The sequence below is a fragment of the Schistocerca americana genome, chromosome 1 (genome assembly GCF_021461395.2).
Source record: "Schistocerca americana isolate TAMUIC-IGC-003095 chromosome 1, iqSchAmer2.1, whole genome shotgun sequence".
Classification (NCBI taxonomy): domain Eukaryota; kingdom Metazoa; phylum Arthropoda; class Insecta; order Orthoptera; family Acrididae; genus Schistocerca; species Schistocerca americana.
Genome location: NC_060119.1, coordinates 1,089,469,310 through 1,089,492,142, shown reverse-complemented (window position 1 = coordinate 1,089,492,142; position 22,833 = coordinate 1,089,469,310). Strand labels below are relative to the sequence as shown.

The 22,833-nt window shown below is 41.2% G+C and overlaps 1 protein-coding gene across 1 annotated transcript in view; it reads left to right on the top strand.

Moving 5' to 3' along the window:
- Positions 1 to 22,833, top strand: part of LOC124617922 — an 89,766-nt gene that overhangs the window by 56,371 nt on the left and 10,562 nt on the right. The window contains exons 5-6 of the mRNA XM_047145303.1: positions 15,078 to 15,266; positions 18,770 to 18,889. Of these exons, the coding sequence (XP_047001259.1) occupies positions 15,203 to 15,266; positions 18,770 to 18,889 (184 nt within the window). The 5' untranslated portion in view covers positions 15,078 to 15,202. The remainder of the gene's footprint in view (positions 1 to 15,077; positions 15,267 to 18,769; positions 18,890 to 22,833) is intronic.

Here is a 22,833-nt window from a genome sequence, read left to right as displayed (position 1 = left end):
TCAACACAGTCAAAAGCCTTCGTTAAATCAAAGAAAACACCTAGCGTTCGCAATCTTTTATTTAATCCATCCAAAACCTCACAGAGGAAAGAGACTATAGCATTTTCAGTTGTTAAACCATTTCTAAAACTAAACTGTACATTTGACAGCAAATTATGTGAATTTAAATGCTCCAGTAACCTTGTATATACAACCTTCTCGATACCTTTAGCAAACACCGATGGCATAGAAATAGGTCTAAAATTGTCAACATTATCCCTGTCTCCCTTTTTATACAGTGGCTTCATTACCGAGTACTTTAATCGGTCAGGAAACCGACCACTCCTAAAGAAAAAGTTACAGATATGGCTAAGTACTGGGCTAACATACGCAGAACAATACTTCAGTATTCTGCTAGATACCCCGTCATATCCATGAGAGTTCTTGGTCTTTAGTGATTTAATTATCAACTCAATCTCTCTGTTGTCAGTATCATGGAGGAGCATTTCAGGTAACAGTCTCAGAACACTTTTTTCTAAGAGCGCTATACAATTCCCTGTTGGGACTAGGTTTCTATTTCAGTTGATAACTATATTTAACATGTGTTGCAGCACAAAAATCTTTTAGAGTTAAAATTTGTGCATCATGATCTGAAAGGCCATTCACCTTTTTGCTAACAGAATGCCCTTCTAGTATTGAGGAACGAACAAAAATATTGTCTGTGGTTGTTCTACTGTTCCCTTGCACTCTCGTTGGAAAGAATATGGTTTGCATAAGATTATATGAATTAAGGAGGTCTACCAGCATCCTTTTCCTTGGACAATCACTTATACAATTAATATTGAAGTCACCACATATAAGTAACTTTTTGTATTTCCTATAAAGTGAACCAAGAACCTTCTCTAGCTTTAGCAAAAATGTTATGAAATCGGAGTCTGGGGATCTATAAATAACAACAGTTAGAAATTTAGCTCCACTAAATTTAACCACACCTGCACAACATTCAAACACCTTTTCAGTGAAGTACTTTGAATCATCAATTGACTAAAATGGGATACCGTTTCTCACATAAATGGCTACTCCCCCACACCGCAAAGAGCTCCTAGAAAAGCTGCCAGTCAACCTGTATCCTGGTAAAGGAAGCCTCTGAATTATCTCCTTATTTAAGAAATGTTCAGATATTCCAATAATTTCAGAGTCAACATGTATAAGAAGTTCACTAACTTTATCTCTAATATCTTGTATATTTTGATGAAATATACTAATTCCCTCATTACTCGGATATCTAAGCTTTGTCGAAAGTGGTTCCTTTGTTAGAGAGACTTTCCTTAAGCAGGAATACCTATCAGCTGACTTCAATCTAAAAAAGGTGCAGCTCTAACACCCACTACTACCGGAATTTTCCAATGCGTGATCCCACTACCTCCACCTATGCTGTCACCTGTAAGCTTTGCCAACCTCCCCTTCCCATACCTGTTGAGGTGCAGGCCATGTCTAGTGAAACCCGTCCACCGACGCCACTGAAATGTGATCTATGCCCTCTGTCATCAGCGCACCCCCAAGTCTCATGTTATTACGCCTGACGGTTGTGTTAAGATGAGGCCGATCGTGACGCTGAAACAGCGCACGAAATGCACATTCGTGTTGCCAGTCTGAGTGGCTATCTTTTCCAGGTCACCATCTATGTCATACTCCCCATCCCTGTCAATACTATTACCAGCCCCACCCACAATCACTACCTGGTCCTCTTTAGTAAAATCCCTACATAACCCCCCTATGTTAACAGTCACCTGAGCCAATCCTGCATTAGGCTTAACAATGTTGGTGACCTGGTACTCACTCCCCAACAGTTCCTGTAACTGCTGGCCTACACCTCTGCCATGAGAACTGCCTAACAGCAGAACCTTCTTCTTTCTCTTCGACTTTGCAACTGTCCTAGCCACCGTAACTGCTGAGGTCTGCTGCATACTCCCTACATCTACAGCTACTAGAGATTCCTCTCCACTAGACTCTGACAGTTGGTCATATCTATTGCAAACACCAATAGTAAAACTATCTGAAAATCTCCTTCTCCTAGCAGATCTCTTGCCAACAGCCAGCTCCCATTCCCCAAACCCCTTCTCCCTCCTCATCTTGTCTAGCTCCTCCTGTGCGTTTTCCAGCTGCACCTAAAGGGCACAGATCTTACGCTCCTGCTCCTCTATCTACTTACTCTTGGTACATAACCTGCAGTTCCAAGAGAGGATCTCACCAGAATGCCCACTGGCTTCCCCACTGCACTCCCCCCAGTGAAAATACTTCGAACAAGTCTCACACCGCAGTCCACAACTCACGAACCTACGGCAAAGCCCACACTTCTCACTCATGGTAAAATTTAACAGTTATTGAAACAAGAAAACTACTTTATCTAAGTTCCGCTACTACAATAAAATGATGTTAAAAACTGACTACAGTAATCACAAATTTACTCTACAAGGGAAGTAACTACTATTATTAACAGTCTTCATCAACAAAAAATGAGAATATAGCAAAAGACTAACACAGAAAGAAAATCAAACGTCTAATGACACAGTAACGAAACTGAAAAAAGTCTACAACTTACTACGAAATCGTCTCGGAGAATCTTACTGTCGTGACCATGTTTGTGGCTTTTTAAGGGGAGTTGGAACGCCCTATTCCGACAATGTTAAATTTAGTGACTTAGCTTCCCTGTATTTCAGGAACCACTGTGGCCATTGACATGAAACTTTTACAGGACATTAAACTGTATGTTATGTCTACAGAACTACATTAATTGCATTTCCGGCACTGCTTTCGGAAATACAATTTTTTAATTAAATGGTTAATCTTTTGTGTACTTTTTTGTACGTTATCCTAAATAATTTGAATACTCTACTCGAAGTGGTTTCTGAGATTTAGGGAAAAATGCAACAGAAAATGTAAATTTTCAGGTACGGCTTCTAAAGCTTCAGAAGACTGTGACTCAATATATGCTTAATTTTTTATTTTTAGTAACTCAGAAGCACCCTGCACCATACTGTATATCGTCCTCTTGATCGTTTTCCAAGTTTGTTCTTTCTGGACTCCTTAGTGGCCAACTGTGCCGCATACTCAGCTTTATCAATGCGAACCTTGTCCATCCATCCAAGGTGTCTGATGCAGTTTGCTCCACGATTAATTCCCATATGCTGTAGCACTTTCACCCTGCCAGTGTTGCCATCATTAAAAGCAATAACAGCATCACTGATTCCCCACTTTAGTGTCTTCATTCCAACAAAAACATTTTCTGGTAAGCGGGTCTGTGTAAGATTATTCAACGACTCATTGGGATTTTGAGTCTGATCATGCAGACACTTCTTCAATAATTCAGGATTTGCTAGGTCTCTGTAAACAGATTTTATGACATCCATGACTGCTACTGTGATGTAATGTGGAATTTTTATGACTGTATGAACTGTTTGAGTACTGGGCATTGCGGTAATTGCACCATAAATCAGGTCCAGAAGGGCAAAGGTGGTGCACTGGTTTTTCGTCGGTTGACAGTCTATGGAAGACGGTAGCTCATACTGCCTGCTTCATTTTCAACAATCCGCAATATTATTTCTAACAGTCATCCCATAATACTGCTGTAGTTAATCATTTTGTCTGTCAGTCTGTCTCTTATGGTTTTGCCATCAGAAAGTTTCTTGTCTCTCAGATTTTGTTTCAACTTCCTCACACCCGGTGCCCATCCTCTTCTGGATATGAGCAACACATTCCAATTTCGGGATAATCTTCTCACTGTAAGGCTGAGCGGCTACTACACTGTTTATGCTTTTGACCATCACCTAAGAACTTAGTGTAACACACTTCCCTTTCGTTACCGATCGACTAAAAATTTCAATACCTGCAGAGGCCTCCATACCACCCCTTGTTCCTCATAATTTCTGTCACAGATATGCCCTTGTTCATTCCCCGATCTAGATTTATAACAATGTTTGATTAAAATCTGGAAATCTATTACCTTTCCAGTATCCACACTGGTCACTGTAGCAACAGAATTCTTAGAACTGTATCCACGCTTCTGCCAAGTGCCACCAAAAGCTACTGGTATGGCACTCATGCCATCTTTTATTTCAAGAGCTTTGTTTGCAGCACCCTTCATTGACTCACATGCAACAGATTTCACAGCAGTTCCAATAAATCCTATATGCTTGTCGACTTTACAAGGAGGGCGTGGCATATTCATCACGGCACACATTGTTTCTGTGGCAGTGTCTCCTTTGCCAGTAGCTCTCAATCCATAAAACCACTTAACATTTACTTCAAAATAATTATCTTGATACTTATCAGAATCACAAAATGAATGAGTATATTTACAATTGGCACAGTTAATAACAAGTTTCCTGCCTAGTCCATTTGATACCTCACTGTCTTCATGTAAATTAACTGCCCCTCCACATATTTTACAACACACACATTCACCTAATACCCTTGTTAGGATGTGTAAATCTATCAGAATATAACCTAACCTACCATTTACATCACTGTCGTTTTGAGAAAACTGTGTATCACAACGTTTTATTTTAATCTTCGATGCACTAATGGGTGTTTCTCTAGATACTGACGAATTTGCCTGTATTTCATTGTCTGTAACTTCACACGCCACATGTTGAACACAATGTTACACTTTAATTCGAAAATCTATTACCGTGAAACCCACGTTTCTTAAAAATACTTCGTTTTGGCATCGTAGTTTACTTTTTGAGAGCTTTACCAATCTATTCGTCACTTTTCCTTGGAAAAACAATAGCACTACGACATAAAACGCGTGTTTATACTATGAGACGATGCGATACTGTTTTTGACAGTGTTACCAATACAAATATGTAATTTAACCTTTATACGAGGGCAGTTCAATAAGTAATGCAACACATTTTTTTTCTGAAACAGGGGTTGTTTTATTCAGCATTGAAATACACCAGGTTATTCCCCAATCTTTTAGCAACACGACACTATTTTTCAACGTAATCTCCATTCAATGCTACGGCCTTACGCCACCTTGAAATGAGGGCCTGTATGCCTGCAAGGTACCATTCCACTGGTCGATGTCGGAGCCAACGTCGTACTGCATCAATAACTTCTTCATCATCCGCGTAGTGCCTCCCACGGATTGCGTCCTTCATTGGGCCAAACATATGGAAATCCGACGGTGTGAGATCGGGGCTGTAGGGTGCATGAGGAAGAACAGTCCACTGAAGTTTTATGAGCTCCTCTCGGGTGCTAAACCTTGTGTGAGGTCTTGCGTTGTCATGAAGAAGGAGAAGTTCGTTGAGATTTTTGTGCCTACGAACACGCTGAAGTCGTTTCTTCAATCTCTGAAGAGTAGTGCAATACACTTCAGAGTTGATCGTTTGACCATGGGGAAGGACATCGAACAGAATAACCCCTTCAGGGTCCCAGAAGACTGTAACCATGAGTTTACCGGCTGAGGGTATGGCTTTAAACTTTTTCTTGGTAGGGGAGTGGGTGTGGCGCCACTCCATTGATTGCCGTTTTGTTTCAGGTTCGAAGTGATGAACCCATGTTCCATCGCCTGTAACAATCTTTGACAAGAAATTGTCACCCTCAGCCACATGACGAGCAAGCAATTCCGCACAGATGGTTCTCCTTTGCTCTTTATGGTGTTCGGTTAGACAACGAGGGACCCAGCGGGAACAAACCTTCGAATATCCCAACTGGTGAACAATTGTGACAGCACTACCAACAGAGATGTCAAGTTGAGCACTGAGTTGTTTGATGGTAATCCGTCGATCATCTCGAACGAGTGTGTTCGCACGCTCCGCCATTGCAGGAGTCACAGCTGTGCACGGCCGGCCCGCACGCGGGAGATCAGACAGTCTTGCTTGACCTTGTGGCGATGATGACACACGCTTTGCCCAACGACTCACCGTGCTTTTGTCCACTGCCAGATCACCGTAGACATTCTGCAAGCGCCTATGAATATCTGAGATGCCCTGGTTTTCCGCCAAAAGAAACTCGATCACTGCTCGTTGTTTGCAACGCACATCCGTTACAGACGCCATTTTAACAGCTCCGTACAGCGCTGCCACCTGTCGGAAGTCAATGAAACTATACGAGACGAAGCGGGAATGTTTGAAAATATTCCACAAGAAATTTCCGGGTTTTTCAACCAAAATTGGCCGAGAAAAAAAAAGTGTTGCATTACTTATTGAACTGCCCTCGTAGTACAGTAATCCACAGTCTTCTATATAAAAGATTTTATTATGTCTTGAAGTAATGCACGTAAACATTTTAACATTTTCAACCGATGTAGATTATATCTAAAAAGTAAAAGAACATAAGTCCCATGTGAGTTTATAAGTGATACATATATCATTTTACTCGGAAAATTGCAAATTTTATAATGAGATAAAAATCAGAAAATGTTAAAAAAAATTTGCCATTGTAACTCCCCTGAAGTTCAAGGAGGCGCCTACCAGTTCGACCAATAATGGCTAATCGTTTCGAGTGGTAAAATTACCTGTCAGCCTCTTCGTTGGTATTGCCCGTACGAGTGTGTGACTGTGTGGTGCATAATAAGACGTGATAGACACTGAGAAACCTCCAGTGCCTGGAACACTAAGCTGTCGGCACGTTAGTTTTTACAAATTAGCTGAACAAGTGAGAGGTTAGTATTCCGTTGTTATCAGACAGAGATTGTTTAACTACATTCTGCTGTATATGATATGTACTGGCAGCTGATTGTTAGTGTATCCTCCGCCTAAGTGTTGAATAAACAGCGGCATTGCAAAGGCATTAAGTCGGCAAAACACTCTTCCAGCCCAGCCGTTTCTTCCCCTGTAATTAGCCAAAAAATTGTTTTAACGACACTAAATAGGTCACATTCTGGTTCACGAACTGAAGTACATTCCTTTCTGGTACTCGACCTTCATGTGGGAGGCATACACTCATACCTAGTCAAGAATGCAGAAGCTAATAGATGTATTAGACTCTTCATTTGTGTGGCCATATTGTCCGTACTTGCTTTACAATTCCTGGGGTATTTTTGTTTCGTCGTTGCAACTATAAACAAATGCGCTTTTTTCTCGCCAGATTCGTTTTGTTTTATTGAGGTTAAGTATCATCAGTGGTCTGTAATTCAAGATACTTACAGTTTGATTTGTTGTCTAGATCGAAAAAGAGCACGAGAACAAATTTTTGGTTTTTACTTATGATAATTTCTGCTTGATTTTTCGCCTTCATTTCCGCATTTCCTGATGTAGGCGGGATAACAAGCAGAAATTATCGCAAGTAAAAATCAACAATGTGTTAACGAACTATTTTTCAATCCATAAAAAAACAGACTGTAAATATCCTTAATCTTAGACCACAGATGATGCTTTACCTGAGTTAAGCGAAACGCGTCTGGTGAGAAAAACGCGCATTTTCTTGCTGTTGTAACAACGGAACAAAAGTACCCCTGGAATTAATAAATGAATTACGTCAAATACACGTTGCGAATTTATACAATTACAGGGGCTGGACAAAAATGTGGAAACACGCGAGAAAAACATGCTTGAATATAAACGCAGATCACAGTCAAACCTACACGTCGCTCTGTAGCACTTGACCACGAAGGGCTTTTCTACGTTCTCCTTCTTTTCTTTTTCGTCTCTTTGCATCCTCTTTCCCTACCATTTATACTTTCTCTGTCCATGCTTTCCGTCTTCCGTAACTGGTAGTTCCTTGGTTGGTTAAATCAATGCATGAAGTTATGAAAGAGAATTGGTCTGTGCTACCCCTGTATTTGATATGAGAGGGTAGATGACTTCCGGCTGTTATCCCCCAGAGGGCAGCAAAATTTTGTTGATATTAAGTGATGTATGAGGTTGTTTTATTGAGGTTGTTGGTGAGCAGGCAAAAGGTCCAGTGTGTGTTGTTTTAATTGATGTTAAATGGTCTGTTTTATGGCGCCACCCAGAAGTCAGCGCAGAACCATTAGCCGTGATTCGTTTCACCATGCAGCGAGTTTTCAGTTGATACAAAGTTTTGGAGTCGTTTAAATTGCATGTTATGTTCCCAATGACCGCTTACCATAAGCAAAGCATGGTGCAAACACGTGGACTGGCAAAGCTGTCGCCTTGCGATAAGCCAGTCACGCCCCCGAACGCTACCACTTCCCTCCCTCTTCTTTGTCTGGTCTGTCATAAATTAAGTATAATTTTCATTTTATTTATAAGTCGATTATTACAAGTTTTGAGTGACAATGTACGGAGTGTATTAAGTGTTTAAAGGTACCTCTCCCAACTACTTTATAAGTATTTGTTATCTGATGATATTAAGCTGTTTGTATTATTCAGTTTTGTTGCAGAATTTTTGTACTGTACTGTATTTCACTTTTAGATCTCCTTCATTGACAATAATTTCGTTTTGCCTTTCGAAAGAATGCAGCAAGTTTACCTTACAAAAGTTTTTCTACAATGCTACTCTTTACAAGCGTACATCGTTGAACGTTTCGTTCTGTTGTCAAACCTAGAATATGGAGCCTCTCCTTGCAGTGTCTATTCTATTTGTCTTTTATTGTTCAATAGGTTGTGATACTTCAGATTTTCATCTAACTTATGGAACTAATGTTCCCCTGCTTTGCAGATGAGCTAAGCCTACTGTCGTTTTAGAAGCTTTAATTGAAAAGTTTTTTTTTTCAAGCTGCCTAAGATTAAAAAATGACTGCGAGTTTTTCATTTTAATGGCCGCTGACCAGACTATAACTCCGAGGGGAGTTTGAAAGCAAGCGACCTCCAGCTGATGGAACGCGAAGCGGAAACGCATGACAATAACGAAGCGCGCCGTTGTGGGGTGTTTTTCCGTGCACCGCCATTTAGTTTGGTGGCATTTTACATTTCCGAGTCTCCCCCGAAGAGTAGTACCACCGTACTACCTTCCGTAAACCCTTAACATGCCCACTAGGATATGCATTTTCGTGGAAATCCTTGCTAAGTGAGAGACCCCTGTTTGTTTATTCAAACAAATACATCCATGACGTAATATGATCGAAGCACCCACGGAAATAAGCACTAGATTGTTGATGATTAGCACCCATGACGTGACGTCATCTCCCAAGCGCAGTAACGCGTTATCTCGTTGAAAACTTGGTTAACAAGAGACTTCCACCCTAATGAATAAAAGTTTTATTGAACAATGTCGCAGTAGTTCGCCCCCCCCCCCTTTTTCTTTCATAGCTCAACCTGTCACTTCATAGATTTTGAGAATTTTGCAGAAGTTAACCCCCAAGAGACGTAATCGCCCCTATGGAGAGAGAACACAGTTCCTCCCTCGCCCATGCACTGCACTGGGTTACTGAGTCGTTCGCCTATTTGTTCCAACCTCAGCCATTACTTTGTACCTCCCTCCTCCAGGGCCGTGTGCCTTACACGATACGGTTAGCGACCACAGAGTGATCAGCTGATCGGTTTATTCTTTCAGTTTTCGCTTTCGAAAACCAATCGCCTACCTATCTCTTTCATCTATACTTCATTGACATTTCACAAGACTCGCCTTCGTCTGCACCCTGGTCAGTAGCCAATGCTAGTCAGACATATTGCCTCCCCCCAGAACATGTACCCGTTATACCCAATTCTTATCCTTCAACGCTTGTCGACGTCACACTTCCCTGCCGGACAAGCCACGTGTTCTTCTGCCGTCAGTCAAACTTTGTTTACAAATAATGCGTGCTCTTCTGTCGCGCAGAACCACATTCTAGTTGTGAATCTTTTCGTCATTTGTGAACTGATTATAAACTCATTGCATTCTTTCCCTTCCTTCATATGAAGTTTTATGAATAGGACGAGAATATTGTTAGCTCATTTGTCACTATGGACCCACTTTTAATTACCTTTTCTAGAGTTTTGCCTGTGTGTTCTCCATGCCTATAACTTTGTCTTGCAAGCTTAGTTTATGCCATATGTCAGTCCCCTGATTTCATCCTCAATTCCAGTGTTTTGCCAGTATAAGAAAAGGCTTTGTATTTTAACATGGGTTAATATAGACAAGGGTTGTATTATGTGTGATTTATGGTACCCCATGTCTTGGACTCTGCACGTGAATCCTCTATTCTACTGAAATGTGTCAATATTTGCCGGCCGCGGTGGTCTAGCGGTTCGAATCCTGCCTCGGGCATGGATGTGTGTGATGTCCTTAGGTTAGTTAGGTTTAAGTAGTTCTAAGTTCTAGGGGACTGATGACCACAGATGTTAAGTCCCATAGTGCTCAGAGCCAGCCTGTGTCAATATTTCATAGCCTGAGCAACTTTGTGCAACTACTACCCTCAGAAATAGGCAGGTGACATAATAAGATTTTACTAAGGTTTAAATGTGCTTCACCCAGACCTTACCCAAGTCTGATGTTAAAGATTGCATTAAGCTGGTTTATTATGTTTTCTTTTTTACCCAAATATTTTGATTACCACAGAATTAAGTATTTTCTTATAATAGCAGATTTTTCCCTCAGACTATCAGAAACCCTGATAGTTCATTCCTATTTTGTGAAGCTTTATGCCATCATTTTAACTTCGTTTGTATTGGTTTTATGGACAGTGATGATTTCGATTATTAAAGGAGATATTGTATTGTAATTTGAACAAGTTAATATTTTACTATTTTCTAACTCACGAAATTTGTTAAACTTGACTATTTGTTATCCCCTCCCACTACACTAAATGAAATATTGTAACAGATCCCTCCCATAGTAAGGCCCCTACTAGGGTAAACCGTCTTTCCGGGGAGTGATAGACACCGTTTTGTAAACGTTGTTTGTCAACTCTTATCTGGAGGCCTCTGCCGAAACTGCTAGCCATTCGTTGTAGCGAATAGCGTGCGCGGGATACCGGTCACGTGTGTGGACGCTGGAGTCTTCTGCGGAGCAGAACACGCTTGCTTCCCTCTCTTGTAATCCAGACCTCGAGCACAACAGACGTCCTTTTGGAAGGCAGCGCCTCTGGCTCTGCTTTTCATGCCCGGCCACCAACGTAAGTTAACATGAACCGCTTCCCCTTCCGTTGCCCATTTAAATTAATTGTTCTACCTCCTAGACTTGCCTAAACCTGCTAACTTCCGACCCCAGGCGCGCCCATTGTACACCGTTCATTGAAATACATCCTCTTTATTGTACCTAATTTCCTGTTTTGTCATTTAACAGCAGCCCTGGATGCCCACTCTCTAATCCTAACCGCTCGACCTCCTGCACACTGCCGCCACGAGGTATATGCAACAACCGCCCCCCCCCCCCTTTCTCAAACCTTGTATACATTTACAATTGGTGACCAGAAGTGATATCATGTAAATTTGCAATTGCAGTGTCCTCAGCCGCTGTAAGTGTCAGTCGCGGTAAGAACAGTGTTTTGGGGGTGCGTGAGAGCATCATGTCGGAATTAAGCGAATTCGAGCGTGGGAAAATTGGTGGTGTTCATATAGTGGCTGCTTCCGTGAGTACAGTAGCATACGTGACTGGTGTTTCGATGGACACAATATCGAAGGCGTGCACAGGGAAAACGGAAAAGAAATCGCTTAGTCGCAACGAGGGCGAAAGAGTGTGTTGAATTATCGTGACAGATGGTCACTGAAGTGGATTGTGAACTACAGAACTGACTCTCTAACTCGCAAATCCTGCCAGCACCAAAACTACACGGAGTGACCTCTATAAGTAGGGAACTGCAGTGCCAGCTGGAATTCCAAAAGCCCTTAATAGGGAAACGTGGTGCTAAACTTGAACTATGGAGCAATGGAAGAAAGTCTTTTGGTCGGATGGATGATTTGGACAGCCATATCGTGGTCTTGCATGGGTCCTACGGTACTATGAAACCTCGCCTTATTACCAAGAATAATGTAATCATTTTTTGTGTCAGGTCCATCGCAAGGTACAGTGTTCCCCTTCCCAAAGGCGATGCTGTCTTTCAAGACGATAGGTCCCTGTTCACACAGCTCGCAGCGTCCAGGGCTAGATTTATGAGAATGAGAACAAATTGTCGCATCTTTCCTGGCCACGATAGTCATTACACCACAATAAGGAAATGATTGAGTTAGCATTGGCATGATTCACGACGTTGTAGACACTATTATTCCAGTCATCACAGACATCTTCAACCTGTCTCTTGTCAGTAGTACATATCATGCTGAGTGGAAGCAAATTTTAATAAAACCTATACCAAAGACTGACAACCCAAAGTCGCCAGGTGACTACAGGCCGATCAGCATACTACCTGCAATATCTAAAGCCCTAGAATACATCGTCCATGAACAGCAGACGGATTACCTCAAAACTCATAACACCCATGATAAATATCAGTCAAGCTTCCGAAAGGACCAAGTACAGCAACTGCATTAATCAAAGTAACTGACGACATTAAACATGCTATGGACAGACTAACACTGCTTGACTTTAGCAAGGCTTTTGATACAGTTGACGTTGATGTATTACTAATTAAAATGAAACAGCTGAATTTCTCAAACAGCGCAATACACTGATTCGACAGATACCTCAAAAACAGAAGTCAACAAGCCAATTGTTGGTCAGAGAAGTCGTCATGGAAAAATGTGCGCTCTGGAGTTCCCAAAGGCTCCGTCCTTGGTCCATTACTCTTCTCACTGTACATTAATTATATTTCTTCAGTGATTCACTCCTGCAACTACCATCTATATGCTGACGACATCCAACTGTACATAAGTGCAAGCCCCAAGAACATTGCTGACGCAGTAACGAGTATGAACGAAGTTCTTTGTTCTGTTTCTCGATGGGCACAAAACCTAGGTCTGAAACTAAACCCCAAGAAATCCCATGTCATTCTTATATCTCATCCAAAGTTAATCAGCCGGTACTTTCGCGAAACAGTCCCTCAAATACTCCTCAATTGTACCCAACTACCATACCAAAAAACGGTAAAAGACCTTGGAATTATCTTGGATGAACACGTAAACTGGGAAGAACAAACAGTCACAGCTTGCCGGAAATCGCTCTCCTCCCTACATGCAAGCCAAAAATTTAGAAAAATGTTTCCAACCCTTGTTAAACAAAAATTAGTCCAAACACTTGTCTTCGCTAATCTTTACTACTGTGATGTCGTTCAACACAGCACAAATAGTGAAAATTCGAGATGCCTCGAGCTACTGATGAGTGCTTGCGTTAGATACGTTTGCAATATACGGTTGTATGATCATACCAGTCCTTCATACTCCCAGCTAGGTCGGATACGCCCACATAAGGTACGCGATCTCCACACGATGTGCTTACTTCACCGATTTCTTAGTCACTGGTGCCCCCAATACTTATCTTCTCATATTAAACACTTATCATCATTCCACAACCACAATACCAGATCGGATACGTCTAGCATCTTGGCTGTACATTTATACATACCACACAAGCTTTCTCCGTGGCCGGCCGAAGTGGCCGTGCGGTTAAAGGCGCTGCAGTCTGGAACCGCAAGACCGCTACGGTCGCAGGTTCGAATCCTGCCTCGGGCATGGATGTTTGTGATGTCCTTAGGCTAGTTAGGTTTAACTAGTTCTAAGTTCTAGGGGACTAATGACCTCAGCAGTTGAGTCCCATAGTGCTCAGAGCCATTTGAACCTTTCTCCGTGTCATTCTCCATCTCAACCATACGACTATGGAACGCGCTGCCCTGCGATCTGCGTCTTATCCAGAACCACTCAACATTCAAGAGGGAACTCAAAACTTATATATTAGGGACGGCATAGCCACCATTGTTGTGCCCCTCTCATCTCTTTCTTTCTCCTCTCCAACATAGCTTCGAATGTTACCATTCTATTTCTCTTCCTCTAACCTAGCTACCTCTTCTATATCTCTTTCACCCCATTCTATCGTCTTATGTCTCAGCTGCAAGAACATAACGAGAAAATCCCCATCTAGCAATAGGACTGACATTCATAAAAGAAAAATATGTTTACTTTCATATACATAGTCATTACTATTATTATTATTCTTGATTGTTATAATTATTTTTTGTATTTTTTTATTGTTATAGTTATCCTTGTACTACTATTATAATCTCTATTTTTTCTTTAACATTTATACTGTATAACACGTGGTATGTCCATAATGTTCTGTACAAACTGAAATTCGTTCAGTCTGAGTATGCCAGGTTAGGTGTAAGAGAGGGCCTGAAGGCCCTAATCTTGCCAGGTAAAATAAATGCATAAATAAATAAATAATTGAGCCTTAGTGGTGTACTTTGGAAAGAAGGGTGTATGGTCGCTATGTGCTTTCATAATCGTTACCTCACGTTGCTAATATTTTGCAGGAAGAATATTATAAGATTCCCTTGAAAACTATACAGGACCTGCATTTATCCGTTCCGAGAGCACTGGAAGCTGTTTAGAATGCCAGCGGCTTTCCTATACCGACATGGCCTTGTGTTGCGTTATGTTTTCGGTATTTCCGTAGTTTGTCTATCGGCTAAAGATGTCTAACAGTTAAAGAAACTACATAATTTCAAGCACTATTAACTCCGACCGAGTCACTTATTCGTTAGTTTACTTCGACAGTTTTATGTAAGAATAGAAAAGGAAAGAAATGCTGTAATATTTTAAGAAGAAAAGATGGTGCGTGGACGGTGGGGTGGGGGCGAGTTACAGGTTGGGGAGAGACTGTGAGAGAATAGTAATTAAATACAGTAATGATATCCCTGCTGAAGGACGTTCATTGGTATTCGATTCAGAGTCTTTATGGACACACAGGCATATTTGTTCCCTTACGACATTTCTAAGAGTGAGAACAAGTTACGGGTTATGTAAAATAGTCGTAATCTCTTGATACCCTGATTACTCGACCTGTCAGAGTGAAAAAAGTAGAACAAAATACATAGGTAATTCCCGGTCTGGGCCTCAGGTTGTCACCGTTGCGCCTTCGCGTGGGATCAGCTGAGTGCATAACAGTGTGTCAACAAATTGCACCGCGTGTTTCCAGACTTGGTCGCTGCTCCTGGCCACAAAGCGAGCACCTGGACGAGCTCTGGTGTTCACGGTCACGCAGGGCACCGCAGGCCTGGAAAACACCCAGATCAACTTGCCCTGTCAAGCATCCATTCCGGTTTCTGTTTTTTTCAGGGTGCTCACATCTCCGCCTGTACCCAGTGTGTATAAAAGGAGAGCTCTCTGGCAGTGTAGCGGTGTATGTGACACTGGGGACCTTAGGTGGTTGACGAGCAGCGAAGATCTGAGGCGTTTTGAAGATGCGGCCAGAGGGACGGTGCCTCTTTGCGGTGGCATTAGTTACGCTGCTGATCGCCACTTCTGGTGAGTTTCTTCACTTAACTGAAACTGGATCTGCAGCTGGGGCGAACTGTTTAATTGATTCAATGCCGACTTCAGCCGCCTGTTGTTTTCTTCATTCGAGAGCCCAACGACAGTGGACGTCACACAAATATACACAGCTACAGAGACATACTTGGCATGATGTGCCATAAATGAATTTTTGTAAAAATATTTAACGGCTGCTCATTGAGGGTTTCGTATAAACTCAGTTATGTGTATACGTCTAGTTCGTCTATCGATTTTACCGAGTGAGTTGGCGAGTATCAAAATATGTGATATAAATGGCCGTAACTTTTTATTGAACTGATTTACAAGCTCAAATTTTTTCCAGTGCAAAGGGACTGTAGACCTTCGCATTTGATATAACTTTCAACTCCGTACCTCTTCTCGCTCCTGGGAAAAATGGTCTTATTCAAACAGGCGGACAACAAAGTGATCCTATAATGGTGCTTTTTTTCACCTAAAAAGACAGCTGCTGGCAGCATTAAATCATTTATGTACAGAGTTTGCCAAACATTTACAGTTAAAATTGTATGGATGGTGCAATTCACTGAGACACTGAACTAATGATAAGAAATGAATGCTAAGTTTTCACTGATACGAGTATAAACAGTTTACACGTTATCAGCAACGACTTAAGTTGGTAACACAGGGCAACTGCACATTGTCCGGGTGCTCATTGTTGAATCTTCTGCCACATCACCCATCACATTCTCCTCAAACTCTAGTGGCGAACTGTCCTTTGACATGAATGTTGGTTTCTTGGAAGTTCCTATCCACGACTTGATGTCTATTATGAAACTGTTGTCCGCTCACTTTTTGGCTTTATGGACACTGATACACCATGGCTTAGATGCAAGTCTGCAAGTTAAGAAACTGCAACATTGATTTAGTGAATACTAGACGGAAGAACGATGTACATTTACATAAGTGCTGTTCCGAAAAGTATTCAATTTTTCAGCGGGTTTGATTTTTAGTAGGCTTGCAGAAGAACTTAGAAAACTGAGTGCAGAACCACAAGAATTCATCTCCAAGCTGAAAGCGACTCACTCCTTCTCTTCTGTACAGGAGTTCCTCACAGTAGATGAAAACTTTTCTAACTTTTCTCTGCAGTGAGTTATTTATTTTTACACTCTCTGTTTTTCTCGTGTTTTATTAATTCTTCTAAGCTTTGTTTCTAAATTTTCTAATCTGCATTCTGTAAATTATATAGTGATACGTTCGATGATTAAGTAAGTAGCTTTTGGTCCTACGTTCCAACGGAACCTAACAACTATATAATAAATAAACTATAAACAATGATAAATCCCACCGTGGTTACATCACAGCCGATGACGACGTCGCAAAAAATCGTTTGTTATGAAACATCAGCGGTTCACAAAACATGCCTCACACGCATTGGTCACTCAAGACCTTATACCTCCTGAACTATTCATTTCCGACCACCAGTCCCTTATCTTAAAGTGTTCAGTTTCATATAAAGGCCTTGGGACATTCACTATACAAGGAACCTCTGAAATTTCTGAAACGGTTCAAGAGATCGAAAAAATAGTATGACGATTAGTATATATTGTAATTAATATAGCTACTAGATAAACTGGCATTTACAGTTTATATTTTCAGCGGATGAGACTCTCGAAAAATCTTTGTAATGCACTTGAAAGGAGACGTAACGTTATATAACGCTAGTAAGGAGTTTCGTTGAAATTGCCGAGAAATGTACAAAACCTAAGGCCAACAAAAGCCAGAACACCGTAATTATAACATTTTATTCGATGCGAAGGCAAACATCTCCGTGCTTGTAGGAGTGACACATACTTTAGGTTTTTTTTGAACTGTGTTCTTGGAAAATTGACGAGGACTTATTAGCGAGATCTTCCTTTTGAGAATTATGAAATGATCTTAACAGAGGCGAAGTATTTTTTCTCAATAGTTACGAGTACTAATCGTCATCGAAAAAAGATGATTTTTATGCAGTTTCACGTGTCGATATGCCCATTTTCGATACATTCAACCAGGTCCGTCCTCTATGACGAGATATTACGATTGTATATGAATGAAATATATATAAAATTTACGTTTTGTTACATTCCTTTTCTTATCTAGCATATACTTAACAATCATTTTTTCTCATGGTTCTAATGTGCTATCTCTCAAACAGAAAACTGATTTTTGCGTGGTGATGAATCCTAGTTTAGTATTCCTTTTTTAATAAATATACACTAAGTGCTCTAAAGTATCTGGGAATCTATTTATAATGCGGAATTGACCCCCAGATATCACGGGAGGTGACCCGCCAGTACAAAAGGGAGTGGGGAGTATTATCAAGCAAATTGCGTCGGTTAGGAGAGTTCATTGAGTCGGTACATTCGACGTCATCTGAACAACAAATCCACAAGGGACAAATCAACCTTTCTAAAGCTGTCCAAGTCCATTCTTGAGGTGATGTAAAGAACGACACCACTGTATAGTGGATGACTGGAATCGAGTGAACAGGAGTAAAGAATCATGCTATACCCTGCGGCAATCCAATGGAAGGTTTTATGATTTAGTGAACGCCCGGACAACGACCCACATCTCCTCTTGAGCAAGCCGACCGATTTCAGCTAAACTTGGTACACATATCAGTACCAGTCTGGAAGGAAGCACTGTCGGCCTAAGAAACACCTAACTCTAACAGGTGTAAGGATGAAGGTGAAAGGGGCAGTGATATAGAAGTACTGCTCAGGAACGCCTGAAGCAATTTCAATCAAATTTGTTGTATACATGACTCGCAGTTTGTGAGGGTAATGTGTGGACACACCCTCAGTTACAATTTCCTGACACTTTTGAACGGATAGTGTAGTTGTTCACAGCCGTTGTTAACAAATAGTATTGAGTACTTCAACGATTTCAGTTCTTTTCATTTTTTAAAACATTCAATTTATTAAATTGTGAACTGCATAGTAGAACTTTATATAAGTAAATGATAAACCTAAGATGATATTTTTACGGGGTAAATTCCCCTGGCAAATCCCGCATCACAGATTCAGCCTAGGTGTCTAAATACGGCCCTGCTTCCAATAGCGCACAGAATATTAAGGACGTGGGAATTACATGAAAAACCATTAAATTATTAATATGGATAATATTAACATTATTCAGAATGTTTCTTGAGTCGTCAGTGGCCTCCAATGGCTCATTTCAAACTGGATTTATACTGTAAGTGTTATTGGACAAAGGAAAGTGTACTATCCGTTGTTCAGAAACTAAGCTTATATTACGTAGCAAGGTGCTGTAGCGTTAAAACTTAAGAAATGCTCGTTATTTTTGGTAGAAAATCGTGCAGTTAGTACTGGTATCGGTGAAACCTGATATTGTGACAATCTTAGCGGTACCCCAGAGTAAAGGGAAATCATGGTTTTGATCCTAGTTCCTATTCAAGATGTTGGATTACTAAACTTTAGATGAAGATATGGATGAATAACACTTCACTTACTTTACAGATGCAGTGCCCGTACCTGAAGAAGCCTCTGAGTTGGGAGATCAGCGGGCTTTGCCCTCCGTCCCACGACAAACGTCACCATTGATGGCTGCAATGGCGCCTCCTCTCCCAGATACACCAGGTAATTCGGAATAATGTCTGCAATTTGCCACTAATATCAAGAAAGTAGCCGTAATTACAATAGCCAACTGTCAGCTAACAAGAAAAAGCTCTAATAGATGTAAAAAAACGGTACAAGAATAAGAATCAACATTAGGTGCTGCTAGACGTGACGCATGGGTTAGACAAATTTTCATCAGAGCAGAGATTCAGATGTAAGTCTATTCCAGCATAACAAATGACAACTGAAGGTTTAGCAACCCAATAGTAATATGTAATTTCCTCGGTTACATACTCAAGAATCTCTACGCCGTGAATTCCTGATACAAGATGTGACCGGATTCAAGACTTCCTAGCAAAAACAGCTCACCAAGTTATTCTTACAGGGAAGAAACCAACAAGGACACCCCAAAAGAGTGTTACAATGGTACATATATTTGGTTTTGTGGATCATTGGTCTCCTGACTGATTGACTGCGGACCAGCACTTGTGTAACCTCTTTATCTCAGTATAGCACTTATACCCGGCGTCCTTAATTATTTGTTGGGTATACTCCAATCTCTGTCTTCTACAACTTTCAAGTATCATGGAAGACATTCCTTTGTCTCTTACCACGTCTTATAGTCTTGTCCCTTCATATTATCAATGTCTAATACATTTTCCTCTCCTCGCAGATTCTGTGGAGAAATGTCAATATCCTTCTATAGCACGACATCGCAAAAGCACCAGTGAATATCTTTTTCGATTTTCCAAAGTTCTCGCTACACTTCCATGTAATGCTGTGCTCCAAAACGCACATTCGTGGAAATTGATTCCTCACGTTAAGGTCGATGTTTTTGACACGAATACCTCGTTTGACGAGGAATGGCCTCATTGTCTGTACTAGCCTACTTTTTATGTCCTCCTCGCTTCGTTCGCCATGTTTTATCTTTCTTCCAAGATAGCAGATGTCCTTCATTTCGTCTAGCCCGTGCTCACCAGTTTTGACGTTAATTGTACCATTTACTTAATTTATTTACTCCTCATTACTTTCGTCTCAGTCCTTCCAACGACCACATGTTTTTCAGTTTCTTCGCATTTTTCTTGCAGCAATTTCGGCATGACATCACAGAATTTTCTGTTAATTTCACTCCTAAGAGACGTATGTTGCTGTGTTCCTGTCTTTCGCTGACCATTTATGTACTTCCTTCTTTTGCGTACCAGCTGAAGTATTTCTTTTGTCACGTAAAGTTTTTTCACAGTTACTTTTCTGGTGCCAATATTTGTCCAGCTTCTGTGATTGCCCTCTTTAGAGATGTCCAGCATTTTTCAGCTGAAATGTCTATCGTGGTGCTCAAAATCGTAGTGTCTGCCTTAGAGTATTTCAAATTGATCTAATATCGCACTGCTTTCTACGTTAACTGTTGGGGATGATTTTCTTGGAATTCAGTCTATTCTTCATCATTACTGAATTGTGATCTGAATCTACTTGTGCTCCTGTTTACATCTTGCAATCCAGTGTCTCTTTTCGGGATCAATGTCTGATCATGATGACATCCAGCTGCAATCTCCTTGTGCCTCTTGGCCTTTTCCGAGTATGTATCCTCCTATCGCGATTTTTGAACATTGAATTCGCTATAGCTAATTGGTACGTATCGGAGAACTGTGTCTTTCTCCTGACACCATGCTACTACGAAGCCCACATTATCGATTTAACCCTCTATTCTACGTTTTCCGCTAACACATTATTCCAGTCGCCCACGACTGTCAGACTTTCATTTCCCTTTACATACTGACTTACTCGTTTAATACCAGCATATATTTTCTGTAGCTCTTCTTGTGACGTCCGCTTGTAGAGAAGAAGTATTGTTTTTGGAGTTGGTCTGGTGTTGATCCGAATACGAGTAATTCACATTCACACACTTCCTGCCGTGCTTTCCTGTTCATGATGAATGACACTCTCGTAAAACCATTTTCTGCTGCTGTTGTTGCTCATGTGATTTGAAATCCGCATCTTCTTTCTGTTTCACTTGACTTACCTCCACTTCATCTTGACTGAGCCTGTCTCCAGTACCACATTTAGACTTCTGACATTTCCCGTTTCGAGTAGTAGAATATTAACACTTTGTTGGTTTTCAGTCTTTCTCTCAAGGTCATCTTCTCTTTGGAAGTCCTTTCTCGGAGATCCGAAACGAGAATTGTTCCAGAATATTTAGCCGATTAAGAGATCATCACGCCACTTTCTCAATTACAGGCCACTTGCCCTGCCTTAGTGAAGTGGTTTCTATTGCCTTCTGCATCTTGATGCTGCTGGTCATCACTGTTTCTTCGGCCTCTTAGAGGCAGCCACGTCCGAAAATCTGTCCGCTCTTTGGCAAGGCGACTGCCAGAACGAGAATGCTTGTGTCAGAAGTATTCGGCCGTCTCGAATTTGATTCAAAATTTAAGCTTTAGCTCACATCGAACCCGGATCCGATATCTTTACCCCAAAGGTGAGCATTTGAAGCATGCATATACAATGCCTGACAAAAAAATTAAAGCACACGTGAGACGTGAGCGGGTGTCGATGTAACTTGGTACACATATACACCAGCGGCAGGTATGATGCAATTACCTGTGTGAGATAGAACGGCCACCAGAGAGCAATGGTACTCTACATATCTAGCGTTGTTATAAGCCCCAGTTGGGTATTTCAGAGACGTGAACACTGTCATATGTTGAGTGATCATCGTAAAGTACACGATAATCCTTGTTGTGCTAGGCAGAGTTATCAGGGCCTGAAAGTGTTTGAAATGGGCCTCATCGTGGATATCGATTTGGCCATCTTCTCAGATCGTACAATATCCAGTTTTGTGGTGCATTCGTAGGTGAGAGTGGCCCACCGTTGGACTGTATGGGAACGTCAGGGCAAGCGTACTCTTTGTCAGTGTTCTAGTTGACCACATCTGATCACCACAAGGGTGGGTCACCATACTGTGCACCAAGCACATCGTAACCCCTTAACACGTGCACATACCATCCAGGAACGAGTAAAGCATTCCGTGCAACATTCTATGTCGTCCCACAGCATTGGTCGGAGACTAACAAGAGCCGGACTATGTATTATCATCCCATGCGTAGGCTGCCGTCAACACCTCAATACAAACGATTGCGTTTGGAGTGGTGCAATGACAATGAAGCACGGAAAAGACACGGGGTTACTCTGTCGTTGTGAGGGCAGACGAGAAGCTACTTGAACAAGGAAGCAGCGACATCATCAGGATTCATCTACTGCCAATAACGGCTGGTGAAATTGCCTTTGTGCTAATGACATGTCCCACGTTCATGGATCGCTCCTCGAACTGCCTAAGGCCTATTCCGTGAGCGGTGTTCATGTTTCCATTTTTTTTTTTTACTGTAATGAAAACTTCATATTAGATTTAAGGTATCCATGTGTGAAATGAACTACAACGGCGTGTAAATTGTGGTTTATTGCGAAATAAGTTATGAAATATTGGAGTTAAACTTCAGTTCTTGTCAGTCTTCCTGAATAGTGGGAAGGAGGAGAGTTCGCTACGCTTTCATTCAACAGGATTTGCCACAGTGTGTAACGTGGATTGTTCCTTGCGGCTTGTTACAATGGCAGCTTGTATTTCTGAGATACTTTAATGTCTTGCCTTCACCTGTGTGATTTAACTCTAAAGCTGTTTTTTTGAGGACAGTACAAGCACAATTTTCGATAGACACAACTCCTACTTCACACCTAACGGAGACACTCTTAATTTATAAAAAAACACTAAATTAAATTTTTATACACCATTTGTTTGCGCTGTCATACGAATTTTATGATGGCAGCATGATTATCGACCAAAGCGGCGTCAGATTTATGAGACTATGGGAAAGTGGGGAGCTCTTGTGGAATAAATTCACGATCTTGTGCAGAAGTTGACTGCCGCTAACTTTACCATCGGAATTTTGTCAGCGGCCTGTATCTGTACTAAACTGAAA